General features: G+C 41.1%; 1 protein-coding gene across 2 annotated transcripts in view; it reads left to right on the top strand.

The window, feature by feature from the left end:
* The window catches only part of usp34 (ubiquitin specific peptidase 34), a 59,768-nt gene extending 48,844 nt beyond the window's left edge, over positions 1-10,924 (top strand). For both annotated transcript variants that reach the window (XM_026172054.2, XM_026172052.2), the window contains exons 64-78: positions 1,081-1,228; positions 1,967-2,271; positions 2,389-2,718; positions 3,809-3,966; positions 4,129-4,207; positions 4,529-4,655; positions 6,115-6,222; positions 6,862-6,966; positions 7,568-7,692; positions 7,816-7,939; positions 8,066-8,145; positions 8,276-8,416; positions 8,562-8,702; positions 8,793-8,949; positions 9,139-10,924. In XM_026172054.2, coding sequence (XP_026027839.2) covers positions 1,081-1,228; positions 1,967-2,271; positions 2,389-2,718; positions 3,809-3,966; positions 4,129-4,207; positions 4,529-4,655; positions 6,115-6,222; positions 6,862-6,966; positions 7,568-7,692; positions 7,816-7,939; positions 8,066-8,145; positions 8,276-8,416; positions 8,562-8,702; positions 8,793-8,949; positions 9,139-9,884 — 2,874 coding nt within the window. In that variant the 3' untranslated portion in view covers positions 9,885-10,924. The remainder of the gene's footprint in view (positions 1-1,080; positions 1,229-1,966; positions 2,272-2,388; positions 2,719-3,808; positions 3,967-4,128; positions 4,208-4,528; positions 4,656-6,114; positions 6,223-6,861; positions 6,967-7,567; positions 7,693-7,815; positions 7,940-8,065; positions 8,146-8,275; positions 8,417-8,561; positions 8,703-8,792; positions 8,950-9,138) is intronic.
* Positions 10,925-14,490: the final 3,566 nt, after the last annotated feature.

Below are 14,490 nucleotides of genomic sequence, written 5' to 3'. Positions count from 1 at the left end.
TAATTCCATGCATGGATGTGTCAAAGAAAGATGTACCTGGGTCATGTGGGAGTTTACACGTGCTTTGTAGACTTGAGCCTCATCCCTCAGGTGATTCTGTACAAGGTCCTTACAGAATAGTGGGTGTCTGGCTGATATTTAGGAGCTATTAGATCCCTGTACGAGTGCAGCGAGAGCTTGATCTGCATTACTGGCAATAACTCGTTCTTTTCGGTGGGTGTGGGATTTTGCTCCGGCTGCCCTTTGCCCCTAATTTCTAGGCGTAGCCAGATGGCGGAATCGCAGCTCTGGTTTTTGCAGATGATGTGGTTCTGTTGGCTTCATCAGGTTGGGGCTTCCACCTTGCACCAAGCGTTTCATAGCAGATTGAGGCAATGGTTCTCAGCTGGATAGGGGTGGAATTCCCACTCTGGCTCAGGGACAAGTTGCTGCACTAAGTAGATCAATTTAAGTATTTCTGGTTCACGAGTGAGAGTAGAGTATAGCAGGAGATTGACAGACTGCCGATTTATCGGTTGATCTATGTCCCCACCCTCACGTATATGACCAAATGAATGAGATTGCAGATACAAGCAGCAGAAATTAATTCTCTCCAAAGGGTGGCTGTGCTTTCTCTCAAGGAGGGGTGAGAAATTCAGTCATTTGCAAGGCACTCAGAATAGAGTTACGATTTTTCCACATTGAAAGGACCCAGCTGAGGTGGTTTGGGCATGTCCTACCAGGATAAGGTCCTGAGGTGTAGGCCCAGGGCATCCTGGAGAGAGTTCCCCTGGATGAGCTGGAGGATGTGACTTTGAACACGGGCTTCTGGGTTTCTTTGCTTGGGCTACTGCCCTTGTGACCCAGCCCTAGATAAGTGGTGGAAGATGGATGAATGGAATGAGATCCATACATGTAGTTGCAACTGGTTTACATCTTATTTATCAATAAAGTAAACTTGCACCACATGCAGGATCAAAAGTCAATAAAACCAAACAGAAAAAATTAGGTCAGTGTTTAGGATTGCCATTTTAAAATGAATATACTGCTTATAAAGTCCTTATTAAATATATGCTGTCTCATCTGTGTGCCTCCTGTCAGGTGATTGAGTACAATCCATCCCAATGTCTGGACTGGCTGGCTGTGCAGACTCCCAGGAACAAACTGGCCCACAGCTGGGTGCTGCAGAACATGGAGAACTGGGTAGAACGCTTCCTGCTGGCACACAACTATCCCCGAGTCCGCACGTGTAAGGGCCTCTGCATTGTCTCATTGTATTTAGTTTCATGTTCTTTTTTTTAACAAACACTCAACAGGGAGTTAAACCAACTACGAATGAAAAGACATTGTGCCAGTGTTTAAAAAGGTGGATTAAATTCTGAAAACTGAGAACTTTAGAAGCCAAAACAAATATAACGTTAAGTTTTTTTAAAAAAAATGCTAATTATTAAATTAAACAGCCCTTTAGTGTACACAACCCAATTTTTACTTTGACTATATAGATATACATTCTTCCTTTATTGTTAATGGAAATAGAACTTTACTAATAGTGTAACCTGCTTCTTAAAATAGCCAGGGCTCTCACAGAAAAGAATCTCAAGATTAAATATGATGGTTAAATAAAGATGGTTAAAGAGATTTGCATGATTCACATTTCCTCATTAGTCTTACAGTGGCTGTTGCTGCAGCACTAAGTTCATCCATTGTCGAAATGAGCGGTTTTAGCTCCCTGTAAGCTAAATTTCTTCTGATTGGGCTTCTGTATTGACTACCAGAGCGATGTCTGAGATGACCAAAAAAAATATCTGCAAACTATGAGACCATTCAAGTCCAAAAAAACTCAAGCCTGTTTAATAAGAGCAGAGCATTCTGTCAATAATGAAAAGACCACCTTTAAAAACAACATGTTTAAATTAACATGAGGTACCACTGCAGCCACAGTAGTCCTTTGTTTATGATAGCAGTTAACTCTCTCTTCTCCCTCTAGCTGCTGCATACCTCCTGGTCTCCCTCATCCCCAGCAACTCCTTTCGACAGATGTTCCGCTCCACACGCTCCCTCCACTTGCCGACCCGTGAGCTCCCACTGTCCCCCGACACCACCGTGGTTCTCCACCAGGTCTACAACCTGTTGCTAGGGCTGCTGGGACGTGCCAAGCTGTATGTGGATGCCAGTGTTCATGGTACTACCAAACTGGTGCAGTATTTCAGCTTCATGACTTACTGCCTCATCTCCAAGACGGAGAAACTCATGTTCTCTGGCTACTTCATGGACCTCTGGAACCTCTTCCAGGTACATCTTTCTTTGACTGCGAAGATATTTTTAAAGATTTGTACCGATTGTACACTTCAATGTGCGTGTCCGAGTCTTAGGTGCAGAATTTAGAACTTTTTTCTTTCACGTTTTCAGCCGAAACTGTCAGAGCCAGCCATTGCAACCAACCACAATAAGCAGGCACTGCTGTCCTTCTGGTACAACGTTTGTGTGGATTGTCCGGAGAACGTCCGGCTAGTGGTGCAGAACCCTGTGGTGACCAAAAACATTGCCTTCAACTATATCTTGGCTGACCACGATGACCAGGAGGTGGTGCTATTCAACCGCGGCATGCTCCCTGCCTACTATGGCATCCTGCGCATGTGCTGCGAGCAGTCGACTGCTTTCACCCGCCAACTAGCATCACACCAAAACATCCAGTGGGCCTTCAAGAACTTGACTCCACATGCCAGCCAGTATCCAGGGGTGAGAGGACAGTCAGACTTCTAGCAGTGATGTGACTTTATTGTCCATAGCACTTTGAAAATTCCCCACCTAAAAGCAAAACATAAAGGAAGTCTTTAATTGTTAACCCTTTAAAGCCGGTTGGAGCGGGCACGCTCCTTTTTGCGTAACCATTTTTAAATCCCAGTAGCACTGCAACCGTGTAAGCTAGCGCAATAATTTGTTTTGCATATGAAACCGGAGGAGTTGTACTTACATCTGATGCCATCAGCTTGTCCTCGGTCACGGTTTCCTTCCACATAAAGCTTTGCAAAAATTGCATAAAAAGCTCTTGCAGGAACAAAAACATAATATTCCAGAAACACGCTTTGCCGATCCTATCAGCGTTCGTAACACTTCCCACAGTGAAACAGACGTCAGCGCAAACTATCGCATGTCCACCATTTCCTGGCCGAAACCAGAAGTGACGTCATTTTCGCGGAAAATGTAGTTTTTTATTTGTAGGCCTTAAGAGCCTATACTGGTGTTTTTATAAGTCATGTTTGACTTTATGCTTTTCTGAATAGTTTCTGGGATGCTTAGAACTCGAATTGCACTGCTGGAAATAGTTTATTTTGATGCACCTGCTGTTTTCTTTGCAAATTTGCATCATAGGATTGTTTTTCGTTTTTCCTGCAGTATATAAAAAATGGTGTATCTCCAAAATAAAACTATGAAGACACTAAAAATAAATTTCTATTCTATTTTTTGCAACTTTTTTGTATTTAAAGTTTTGAGGGATAAGCCTCTTAAATTTCTCCAAGTAGAAATATATGTAAAAAAAACAAAAACAATTTTCAATTTTTTTGTAGTTTATTGCACTTTTTTGCAATTAATGTAGTTACTATGGACTTAATGCAGACATATTATTAAAATCTGGGCTATAACAGTTGTATTGATGTATAGCAACTTGAAATGCTCCCAAAAATGGCACTACAGCATGTAAAAATATAAAGTAAGCTCTGGCGGACTTGGTTCTATGGTAGGTCTTAAAGGGTTAAAGATCTTGCCTTGGTTATGTTTATTTGTGATAATGTAAAAATCATAACCGCTGATGTGCTTCTCCCTGCAGGCAGTGGAGGAACTGTTCAATTTGATGCAGCTGTTTGTGGCGCAGCGAGCTGAGATGAGGGAAGAGGAAGTGGAGGACATTAAACAATTTAAGAAGACCACTATTAGCTGCTACCTCCGCTGTCTGGATGGGCGCTCCTGTTGGACCACACTTATCAGGTAAGAACACACACACACTTTTATCACTGAAGGTCTTGTGAAGCTTGTTTTTGTAACCTGGTGAAGATGTTTGTCACAGAAACTGTCCATTTTGTATCAGAGTTTGGAAAGTTTACTGACGTTACTTTCTAAGTTGACCTTTCTCTGTGCTGTTCCTCTCAGTGCCTTCAGAGTTCTGCTGGAGAATGACGAGGACCGACTGTTGGTAGTCTTCAACAGAGGACTTATCCTAATGACTGAGGTACAATCCAGGTCTCTTCTAAATATTACAAAAAGAATTGCTAAATTAAGCTATCGTCTCATCTTTCTATGCTGCCATAATCCAATTCATTTTCATGCATCATCTGCCTTTTTTGGCATTATATTTAAAACAGGCCAAAGGGAATCATTAATATCTGGATTTAAAAAGATAAAATTAAATATAGTATATTACAAGTGCATTTAAAATATGTATATGTACATGAAAATAAAATTTGCATTTCATTGCTTACTACATTTTTTTTTTTAACCCTTCCAAATCTAATAAGTAAAGCTATGTGCACTGTTTGTTTGTTCCCTGCAGTCCTTCAACACTCTGCACATGATGTACCATGAGGCGACAGCATGCCACGTCACTGGAGACTTGGTGGAGCTGCTCTCCATCTTTCTTTCTGTCCTCAAAGCCACCAGGCCATACCTGCAGCGCAAAGGTGTGCACCATCCCCTACTGTTTAACAGGGCGAACACATGTAATAGTAACACAGGTTAAACAGTTAAAACTAATAGTTTGTCCTTCCCACTGGCACCAGGTGCTTGCCCAAAGAAGGTTATGTGATTGTTGGGCGTTTTCTCTATAATTGCAGGATCTTTACAATATCAAGGCCCTTGAGGCCACTGCTGTTGTGATGTGGCGCTGTAAAATGAAACTGTAGTTAATGCAACATGTTAGCAAGAAGTTAGGCTTTGTAGGTGAACTCCAGTTTTCACTTGATAAGATAAGATAACCTTTATTAGTCCCACACGTGGGAAATTTGTTGATAGTACGTATGCAGAGCTAGAAGCTGTTTGTGGTTATTCTGCCAGATTTGAAATAGTGCAGCAGTGAGCTACACTGACTCGTAGCACAGGAGTGTCACTTTGGATCCGGTAGTTTTTTAGTCTTATTAATTGAAGTTGCTGTGCTCTTGTTCATAAAGAGGTGTGGTTAGTTGGATGATTGTTGTGCGATCACGACTTTGATTTTTGCCATTAAAAAGGAGATGACCATACTAAGACATAAAACCCCAGGACAGCATTACACTACAGAAGAGTTGATCTGTCTGGCATGAAGTAAATGAATGTGCAAAAAATGTGACCTTAGGGAAGATGAGATGAGATAACCTTTATTGGTGGGAAATGTGTTTTGTTAAAGCAGAAAGTGGACAGTGCAAAGTTACATAGCAAAAATTAGAAAAACACTGGAATAGGATAAGAATCAACTGTACACAATAGAATAGAATAAAATACAAATGCTATGTACGACTGAGTATAATACAACGATGTCAGGAAAACAACGAATGCCTGAAACATATTTGGAGATGCACTGATTGCACTTTTCTTGGGCAGTTACTGCTGCAAATGTGAAATATTGTTTTCATAACAAAACTGAGCAGTGACTTTAGTATCTGCTCAACAAGTAGATACAAGTGAAACAAAAGTGCTCTGATACTGGAAAAAATGAGTTGCTGTACATCCTTCTTTATTTGACAGCTACAGATTCATATAGTAAATACAAATGTTAACTACTTGCATCATTTCACCAGACTTCACCGTTTTAATAGTCTTCATTTTTCTCATAACTGCTTTGGTTTTTTTCTTTTCTTCCATTGCTCATGCCGAGGCTGCTGGCTTACAGCTGGCTCTGATCTCTGGATAGCTTTAACTTCAGCCACTTTGTATTTTTAGCTCCTATAAAATGACAATTTTTTTGTGTTTAGAAATTATGATACACAAACTTTAACCAGTGAACATGAAATGTCCCTGAATCTGACTCTGAACATCCAAGAAGCAGCTCTGGTACAGTGTACCAACTCCATTGGTTACAAAGGGCTGTATTAGAGTAAAATATCTGCAGATGTGTGTTCTCGTATTTGTGCTGATCTTTTGTTTTTTCTCTCTCCTGTTACCCAGATGTGAAACAGGCTCTGATCCAGTGGCAGGAGAGGATTGACTTTGCCCACAAGCTTCTCACTCTGCTGAACTCTTATAGCCCACCTGAGCTCCGCAACGCCTGCTTGGGTAACACTCACCTTTGATAACCCACCAGCTAACATTCAAGTATATTAAGTTAGGTCAGATGTTTATATACACTTATTATGGACACGTATGTCCTGGTAATTTGGGGCTTTTAAACATTTATTTGAACTGTTCCTACAATGTGCTAACTTGATAAAGCCAAGTCCTGTGATCTCATTAGTGATTGTGATTGGCTACAACTGGTAGTTTGTCTTTGCCAGGATGATAAAGATTTGTTTGACAGCATTCATTGGACTCACCAATGCTCAGAACAATGGGAAAGTCCAAAGAGCTCAGCGTGGGAAGGAAAAACTACTGCGCTCCTTCTTAATCTTCACTAAGTGCTTGTTCACAGGGGATTGTCTGATTTTTGAAGGGTTTCTGCCTTACAATTTAAAGACCAGTGATCACATTGAATTGAGTATTATGAACACTTTTGACTCTGTGTGATTGTGTGTACATTTTTGGCAACTATTGTAGCCAAACTCTAGAAAACAGAAATCATCCTTTGTTCCAGCTGAGACAGAGTAGAATTTGGCTAGCAGAATACATATCTGCGTCTCTCTAAAAATGTAACGGGTCAGATGTAGAAATAATTGGAAGTTTTAGAAAGTGTCCTGTAACGTGATGTTCTTGTTGCAGATGTGCTGAAGGAACTCGTTCTGCTGAGTCCTCATGACTTCCTGCACACTCTAGTCCCCTTCTTACAACACAACCACTGCACATACCACCACAGCAATATCCCCAGTAAGTCTTCTCCTCATTATTCATGTTGATTGTCCTCTTTTGGTTTGCATTCTTGTTTTATAGCTTAAAATGGATCCCCAAGAACATGGTAGCTTTGCATGATGCCGTTCATTGCTAGATGTCACAGCTTCTCCTTGAATGTTCTTTTTCTTTTTGACTGTTAGTCATTTTCATATCAGCTTTATTTCCAAACCTTTTTCTATATTTTCTTTTCTTTTTTCAATTTTGATTTACTAGCATACGCACCGTGGTAACAACAAAATATTAATGGTAAACATCAGTATATGAGGCCTGTTGTCTCACAGTGACATCAAACGGTAACCAAAGAGTAGAACAGAGATTACTTACATGAACATTTGTCTCAGTGTTTGAAACTTGAGCCATTTTTAATGATAATCATCCACCGTTTGAACAGTACATATTTGACAAATATACTGTCTGATGTTCTTCAAGTTAAGCTTTTATAATCCAAAAGGTTTTTAAGTAAAACCTTCAGTGGTTTCGACTTTTAAAAATCTCTGGTTCATCTTTACTTAAACTCTTTCAGATTAAATTAAAAATCTGGCTTTCTTTTCACTGACTTTTAATTGTCCCTGTGCAGTGTCGTTTGGTCCTTACCTGCCATGCAGAGAGAACCTCAAACTTATGGGAGCCAAAAACAACATCCGACCTCCAAGACCGGAGCTGAACATGTGTCTGCTGCCTTCACTGGTGGAGAGCAGCAAGGTACGGTTATCTGTTCCTGCTCCAAATCGTTTTGTGTCAGCAGTAAAAGAAACCTCAACAGAAAACCTTCAGTACCTGCAGAGGCTTGGTGTTGGTGGTAATATTTGTTTGTGTCCATCTCAGGGTAAAGATGAGGTGTACGATCGAATGCTGCTGGATTATTTCCTGTCCTACCATAAGTTCATTCACTTGCTGTGTCGCGTTGCCATCAACTGTGAGAAATTCACAGATACACTTGTCAAGCTAAGTACGTGTTTGTATTTCCACTGTTATCATTATAGCATACTGATCAAACCGTAAATTGTCTGCAAGCACACATGAATTTGCACAGAAACATAGATGTTTCCATGTTAATGCTCTGCCTCCCTCTCAGGTGTGTTGATAGCGTATGAAGGACTTCCCCTCCATCTTGCGCTTTTCCCCAAACTGTGGACAGAGCTCTGTCAGTCACAGGTACAGCTGCGTTCCTCTGATTTCACTCATTTCAACCATTTTTAAGGTCAGGCCTTGTTAATAGACTCGGGCTCTTTGGATATGGACAGCAGCACAATGGTAAATCCTTCTCATCTCGCTCTTCTTTCAGTCTGTTATGGCTAAAACGTGTGTGAAGCTGCTCTGTGAAGACCCAGCCTTCAGCGAGTACATTAAATGTATCCTAATGGACGAGAGGACCTTTCTGAACAACAACGTGGCCTACACCTTCCTTAACTGCTTTTTGCACAAGGTATAAAAAGTTTCAGCTTTTCTTGTAGGAATCCTAAATAGTCACTACATTTGATCAAGGTTGTACCCAGTTTGTACTGATTGTCCAAATGATGTTGCATTTTAATTTGTAATTAAATGGAGAATAAAAATTTGTGTATGTGTAGGTCCAGGTTTTGTCTGGTCCCAGCTGCTCCAACCTCATTGGTGTTTTGGTGACAAACCTGCTGAGTGAACGGAGCAGTCTGCAGCCTGAACTGGCAGCTCATCGCCTGGAGCTTAACAAGACCAGCAGCCTGCTCAATGCTGTATGCATGCATGCACACACTCATAGAACAGTCCTCCTGATACATGGTGCCACTGTTTTCTCATTGTTTGATCTCTCTTCTCTTTGTCAGGACCTGAGGGCATTGATGTTGCTGTTGTCTGTGCAGCCTTCTCAGGCCATTGACCCAGCTTTCCTCCCAGCCCTGCAAGAGCTTCTGAGCTGCTGTCGTGCTTGTCTCCAGCAACGCAGCACTCTAGAGCTGGAGGCCAAAGACCACAAATGCAAAGGTATAACATGCCATTCAATCACTAAACCAAAACACAACCTCAATTTGAGCACATTTCTTTGGGTTGACCATTTAGGCAGAATAATCTGGAGTATGACTCAACAAAGTAGACTTTGTGAAAAATTTAAAGTCAGTGCTGTAAATGATGTAGAATAGTGGCTCCTTTCAGTAACAGTCTGTTTGTTGTCAGCTGAGGATGAAGGGGCGACCCCGGTGAAGCGGCGGAGGGTGAGCGGTGATGACGACAGAGCCGGAGATGGAGGAGCCCAGCTCTACGCCGCCTCCACCTCCTCTTCAACTCTTCCGCCCTGCAGTGATCCAAAGCCTGACCAACAGGAGGCGCTAACACCCACAAGCACCTCAGACACGGAAACACGAGATTCCTCATCACTGATCGACCCAGGCACTGAGCAGGATCCGCCCTCTCCTGACCCCATGCCCACCTCCTCTAGAAATCTGGACTCCTCTCCCAAAGAGGAAAAGATGGAGGGCTCTTCGTCGTCATCCTCCTCGTTTTCCTCCTCCTCCTCCTCCTCCCTGCTGCAGGAGACGGGAGAGGGGTTTGTCCAGGGGGAGGAGCCTGAGCTGCAGCAACATGTGGTGCCACGCGAGGAGAACGACGAGGTGGGAGATCAACGGGAGGGGAGAAGGGATGAGGCCGTGTCTACCTGCTCAGAGGAGGTGAAGGAAGAGAAGGAGATGAGCTCTAAGACCAGCAGCAGCCCGGCCCCACCCCTTTCAGAGGATGCTGCTTTCCCATCAGGGCTGGTGGGGGAGGGTCCAGATGGCTGTGGCAGCCACTCCTCCTCCTCCTCCTCACAGATGTTCCAGAGCGTTGGCCCCCCACCTGACACGCTGGACATGCTGTACAGGACGGTGGAAGCCACCATTGCCATTGTTACCAAACTTTCTATTAAAGGCCAGCCCTCTTCATGACATCATCAACTGACCACCGCCATATCTTGAATTCCCTCCCCCCCTTTTCTCTCTGCTATGGACGTCTGACTTCAGCTCAGAGGAAACAAACTTTCTCCTGTTCATTATGTTTCTTCTTCTTCTGCTGGTTTTGTGCTGCTGTTTGTTGCCTTCTGCCGATGTTCAGTCGGACGCTTTCTCCAGCTTCAGCGGCTCCCGCCGCTCTTTTCGCATTATAAGATTGCGACTCCACGCAGAGCCAACATCTCCTTTGAGAAATAAAGAAGAAAAGCAGAAAAAGTAGTACAGACTACAGCACATTTTTTTTAAAGGGTGGGTGGGTGAGTGGGCTTGGTGGGTTTTTTTTTTTTTTTGGTTTTTTTTCTTGGTGTGTTTTTATACTGATTTTATTTGAGCTTTGCTGTAAAGGGGAAAGGTTTACAGAACTTTTGTCTCCTCTGTATGTAATTTAATTTTATTGCATTTTTACTGTGTATAAAAACAAACAAACAAAAAAAAAACAAAAAAAAAGGTTGTCCTCTGTGCCAGTTTTGTACTTTATGAACAAGGCAAGAAAAGTTGCCTTGAGTTTTTCTGTGGTTTAATTATCCAGAAACTAAGTTTACCTGTAAATGAAGAGAACCACAAGAAACTTGATTCTGTAAAGAATCCTCTCTAGTCATTGCCTGAAGGTGTATATGAAAACCATAAATATATATAAATATATAGATATATATATATAAAATATCTTTATATATATATATATATAAAAGCGGTGCTTTATTTGACTGTGGTTGAAATAAAGCCCCCCTGTTGGACCAGCTGGAGCTTTTATTTTCTTTACTGAAGTACATTCCAATTTGTTTCGTTGTTTTTTGTTTTTTTGTTTTTTGGCTTCTGCTGTGTTCTGGTTTTCCTCTTATTTTATTAGAGATTAACTTAATAAAGACAGTTTTAATATGAAAAATTATGAACTAAAATTCTTCTCGAGCTGTGAGGTTTGATTTCTTGCCTTTGTTTGCTTTGCATCATATCCAAAATAAATGTAGCTCGTCAATTTCTTCAGGCTGTGCTCAGAATCTAGGCCTATGGCAAGCTCAACTGTGTGTTTATTATGCACGTACAGTAGTGGGGGTTAGGTTTGGGTTTGTTTTCTTCATAATTATTGTGATTTTGAAAAATTCACAATAATGTAGAAAACGGCAACCAAGCCACCAAAAAAATTGTGACCGCTTTCTTTAATGGCAAGTTGGGTTTGAGTCTGGCACCGTAACTGTACAAAGCCTTCAAAAAAAGAATTATTTATTCACATCAATACTTCGTTATTAAAGAATCACTGTGTCAATAGTGTACATTGTTAACATAGTTTAGGAGTTAACACATTTGTCTTGCACATAAAAGATAAAAAAAAAATGAAATTCAGCGGCTATTGCTAGTGTACTCATGCTGGTCCCAAATCCAGATTTAAAGGATGGTTGTGCCAAACTAAACATGCAGATCCATCTGCTGGGATCCTTTGAGAACCAAGGAAACAGCCAAAAGTACCTTTGTATGTAGTTATCTTGACTCCTAAAACTCAGAAAAGGCTTTTTTGTTTGTTTTGTTAAACTAACACTGTAGATGGTAGATGGTCTGATGACGAAGGATTTCTGCATTTGTTCTGAAAGGGGGAAAAGCTGGTAATCTTAGCTCACGACTAATCTGTTTTAAGAGAAAAAGTTTTGTTGATCTTTTCCTGAACTTCTCATCTAAAAGTATAATAAACTAAACATCTGCTTATAAGCAACTGTAGACTGATGTAGGGAAACTCGAAATGGATTTGGGATGGAAAACGGAACAAAAAACTTCATGTTAATATTCATTAAAGGGAAGTCACACAGGTGTATCTGTGTATTTCTTTCAAGTGATGTCGGCAGATTGTTGCTAACTGGCAAAAATGTTTAAATGTTTCCATCACCAATTTGACTTAATGACAATTTCACATATTGAACTGGAGAGTTTAACTGCTAAAACACTAAACCCTTCTGTACATTTTTTGTGTATGAAATGAACCAATTTATTAAACTTTATTGCTAAAGAAACTGACTCAAAAGTTGAGAGGAAGAAGGGCGAAGCATAGAAAAGTAATTTCAGATCAAATTTAAGCAACCGCACTCAAACATTCACGGTGAGGGGTAAAAGTACCCAGGCCCAACAGATTCTTTTGCCATATTCATGAGCTTTTTGGACATCTTTATGCGTATTTTCTCTGCTTATATTACACAAATTGCTGCAGTCATCACAGTATAACACTACTACTACAGGTGTGGCCAAATGTTTTGAGAATGACAAAAATATTAGTTTTCACCAATTTTGCAGCTTCAGTCTTTTTAGATCTTTGTGTCAGTTGTTTCTGTGATGTACTGAGGTATAATTACAAGCACGTGATAGGTTTCAAAGGCTTTTATTGACGATTACATCACATTTATGCAAAGAGTCAATACGTGCAGTGTTGACCTCTCCAATTCGCCCTGGCATGCTCCTTCGTGTTTCTTTGCAGGTAACCATGGTTAACAGGAACAACAAGGATCTTAGGCGTCACCCTTTTAACACATCTAATCTGCTATTCTAACTCAATCAGCTGACATAATGATCTCCAGCCTTGTGCTCATCAACATTCGAGATAACGAGAAGATTATTGAAATGATCTCAACGGGTCCTTTTATGGCAGCAATGAAATGCAGTGGAAATGGGTTTTTTCATGTCAAAGAAGGACTTTGCAATCCATCTGATCACTCTTCATAACATTCTGGAGTATCTGCAAATTGCTATAATCAAAACTGAAGCAGCAAACTTTGGAAAAACCAATATATGTGTCAATCTCAAAACATTTGGCCACGACTGTACACCACTATGGATTCACAGTGGTTTATGCTTTTTGTAACTGGACACAATGATATCTCTAAAGTTTAAATGATTTGGTGTTGTACTGTGATGATCAAATGTTTGCTTCATTTTTTTTCGCAGCGCAATTTTGATTGGGTGGCCAGGAGAGTTGTATTCATTGAGATAAAGCTTTTCATGAATTAATACTTACCAATAAATAATTAGTTGATGCATTTTACAATGAAGACAGCATTTTTTATCCAAGTTTCTGAATGAAGAGTTACATCAAGGATGAGCCAGTTATTTAGGAGCTTCTTAATGTAATGCAGTAACATCCCAGTTTAATCCAGGGACAGGTTTTATTAACACCCTAACAGATGTTTGAGAGATATCTTTATCATTCTATGTATAAATGCGCCCCTAAATCTTTGCTAATCATTTACATAGTTTAGTTATTTTACTAATGTCTAAATAAAGAGAATTATAGTAAATTAAGTCATTAATGCATTTTTTACAGTACAAATAATTATTAATCCATACATGCTTTATTTTGATGAGCTCAACTCCTGGTCCTCCACAGCATTTACTTAAGCATAACTGGCATCTAGAAAGAAAAAAGAGAACAAACTCTTATCTCATATTAATTTGTTTCTCCTCACATTGTCCCACAGATGCTCCAAAGCTTCCCCACACACAGAGCAGTTCAGTGACTCTTTAGCAATACTAACAAAGCAGCTAATTATACCAGGTACAAGGAGAATGAAGACTTCAGCAGAAGCATCATGAGGAAACCTCACTGACTTCACACTTGACATAGTGGGAGTTATTATTGCAAAGCCCACAACATAAGAGGACATCTGACTGCTATGGCTAGTTAGTTTGACACTTTCTATCTAAACTGAAACTTTCACAATGTAAGAACAGGGATTTCTACCTGGCAACTAATCAATCAATCAATCAAAGCTTTATTCGCCACATGCAGGTTGCCCTGCAGTGAAATGGGACCCCCCCCCCCCCCCCCCCACACACACACACACACACCTTACGCACACAACACAGACATCACATGGGGATACAGGTCGGAGATCGGTAGCGTTACAGAAAAACACTGAAATATACACTACAATGGGAAAGTACAAGAGGAAAAAAAGAGACCTCTACTCATGCTGTGCTTCCATGGTAGGACAGCATGAGAACAGGAAACAAAAAAACTCCTCTGCACAAAAAGCACATAAATGTCCACGGCACAACGTTGTGAAAGACATGACAAGCCACAGGATTGGGTGGGGGGTGAGGAGTAATCCGAAGCGAGCAGAGCAGCCGCCCTGCACAGCGCTACCATTCCAGCACGGCACACAGACCCGCCGTGTTCCCCCGCAGGAAACAAGCATCGAAGGCATTTGGAAAGGGAGGGGGATGAGTGCGTGCTTATCAGTGTAAGTGTATGTGTGTGCGTGTCCATAGTTCAGCTGAGACAGTGTCCTTCGCCCTGCCAGGCTAAGTAAACAGTCTACCAGCCAACCCAGGTGGCCTTGCATGGGAATGGGAAGGAACAGACTAAACACAGTCGTTATCAGGGTGTTGTTTTTCGGCTCCAGCCTCGAGACCGCCACTGGCACCAAAGGGCTATCCGCATGAAGTGATGGTGCTTTTTACTTTAGTGCGAACAATTCAATTCAATTTTATTTATATAGCGCCAAATCACAACATAAGTCGCCTCAAGGCGCTTCATAGATACAGAGAAAAACCCAACAATCATATG

The sequence above is a fragment of the Astatotilapia calliptera genome, chromosome 6, assembly GCF_964374335.1.
Source record: "Astatotilapia calliptera chromosome 6, fAstCal68.1, whole genome shotgun sequence".
In the NCBI taxonomy this organism is placed as follows: domain Eukaryota; kingdom Metazoa; phylum Chordata; class Actinopteri; order Cichliformes; family Cichlidae; genus Astatotilapia; species Astatotilapia calliptera.
Note: the sequence above shows the minus strand (reverse complement) of the source record. Positions and strands in the feature narration are given on the sequence as shown.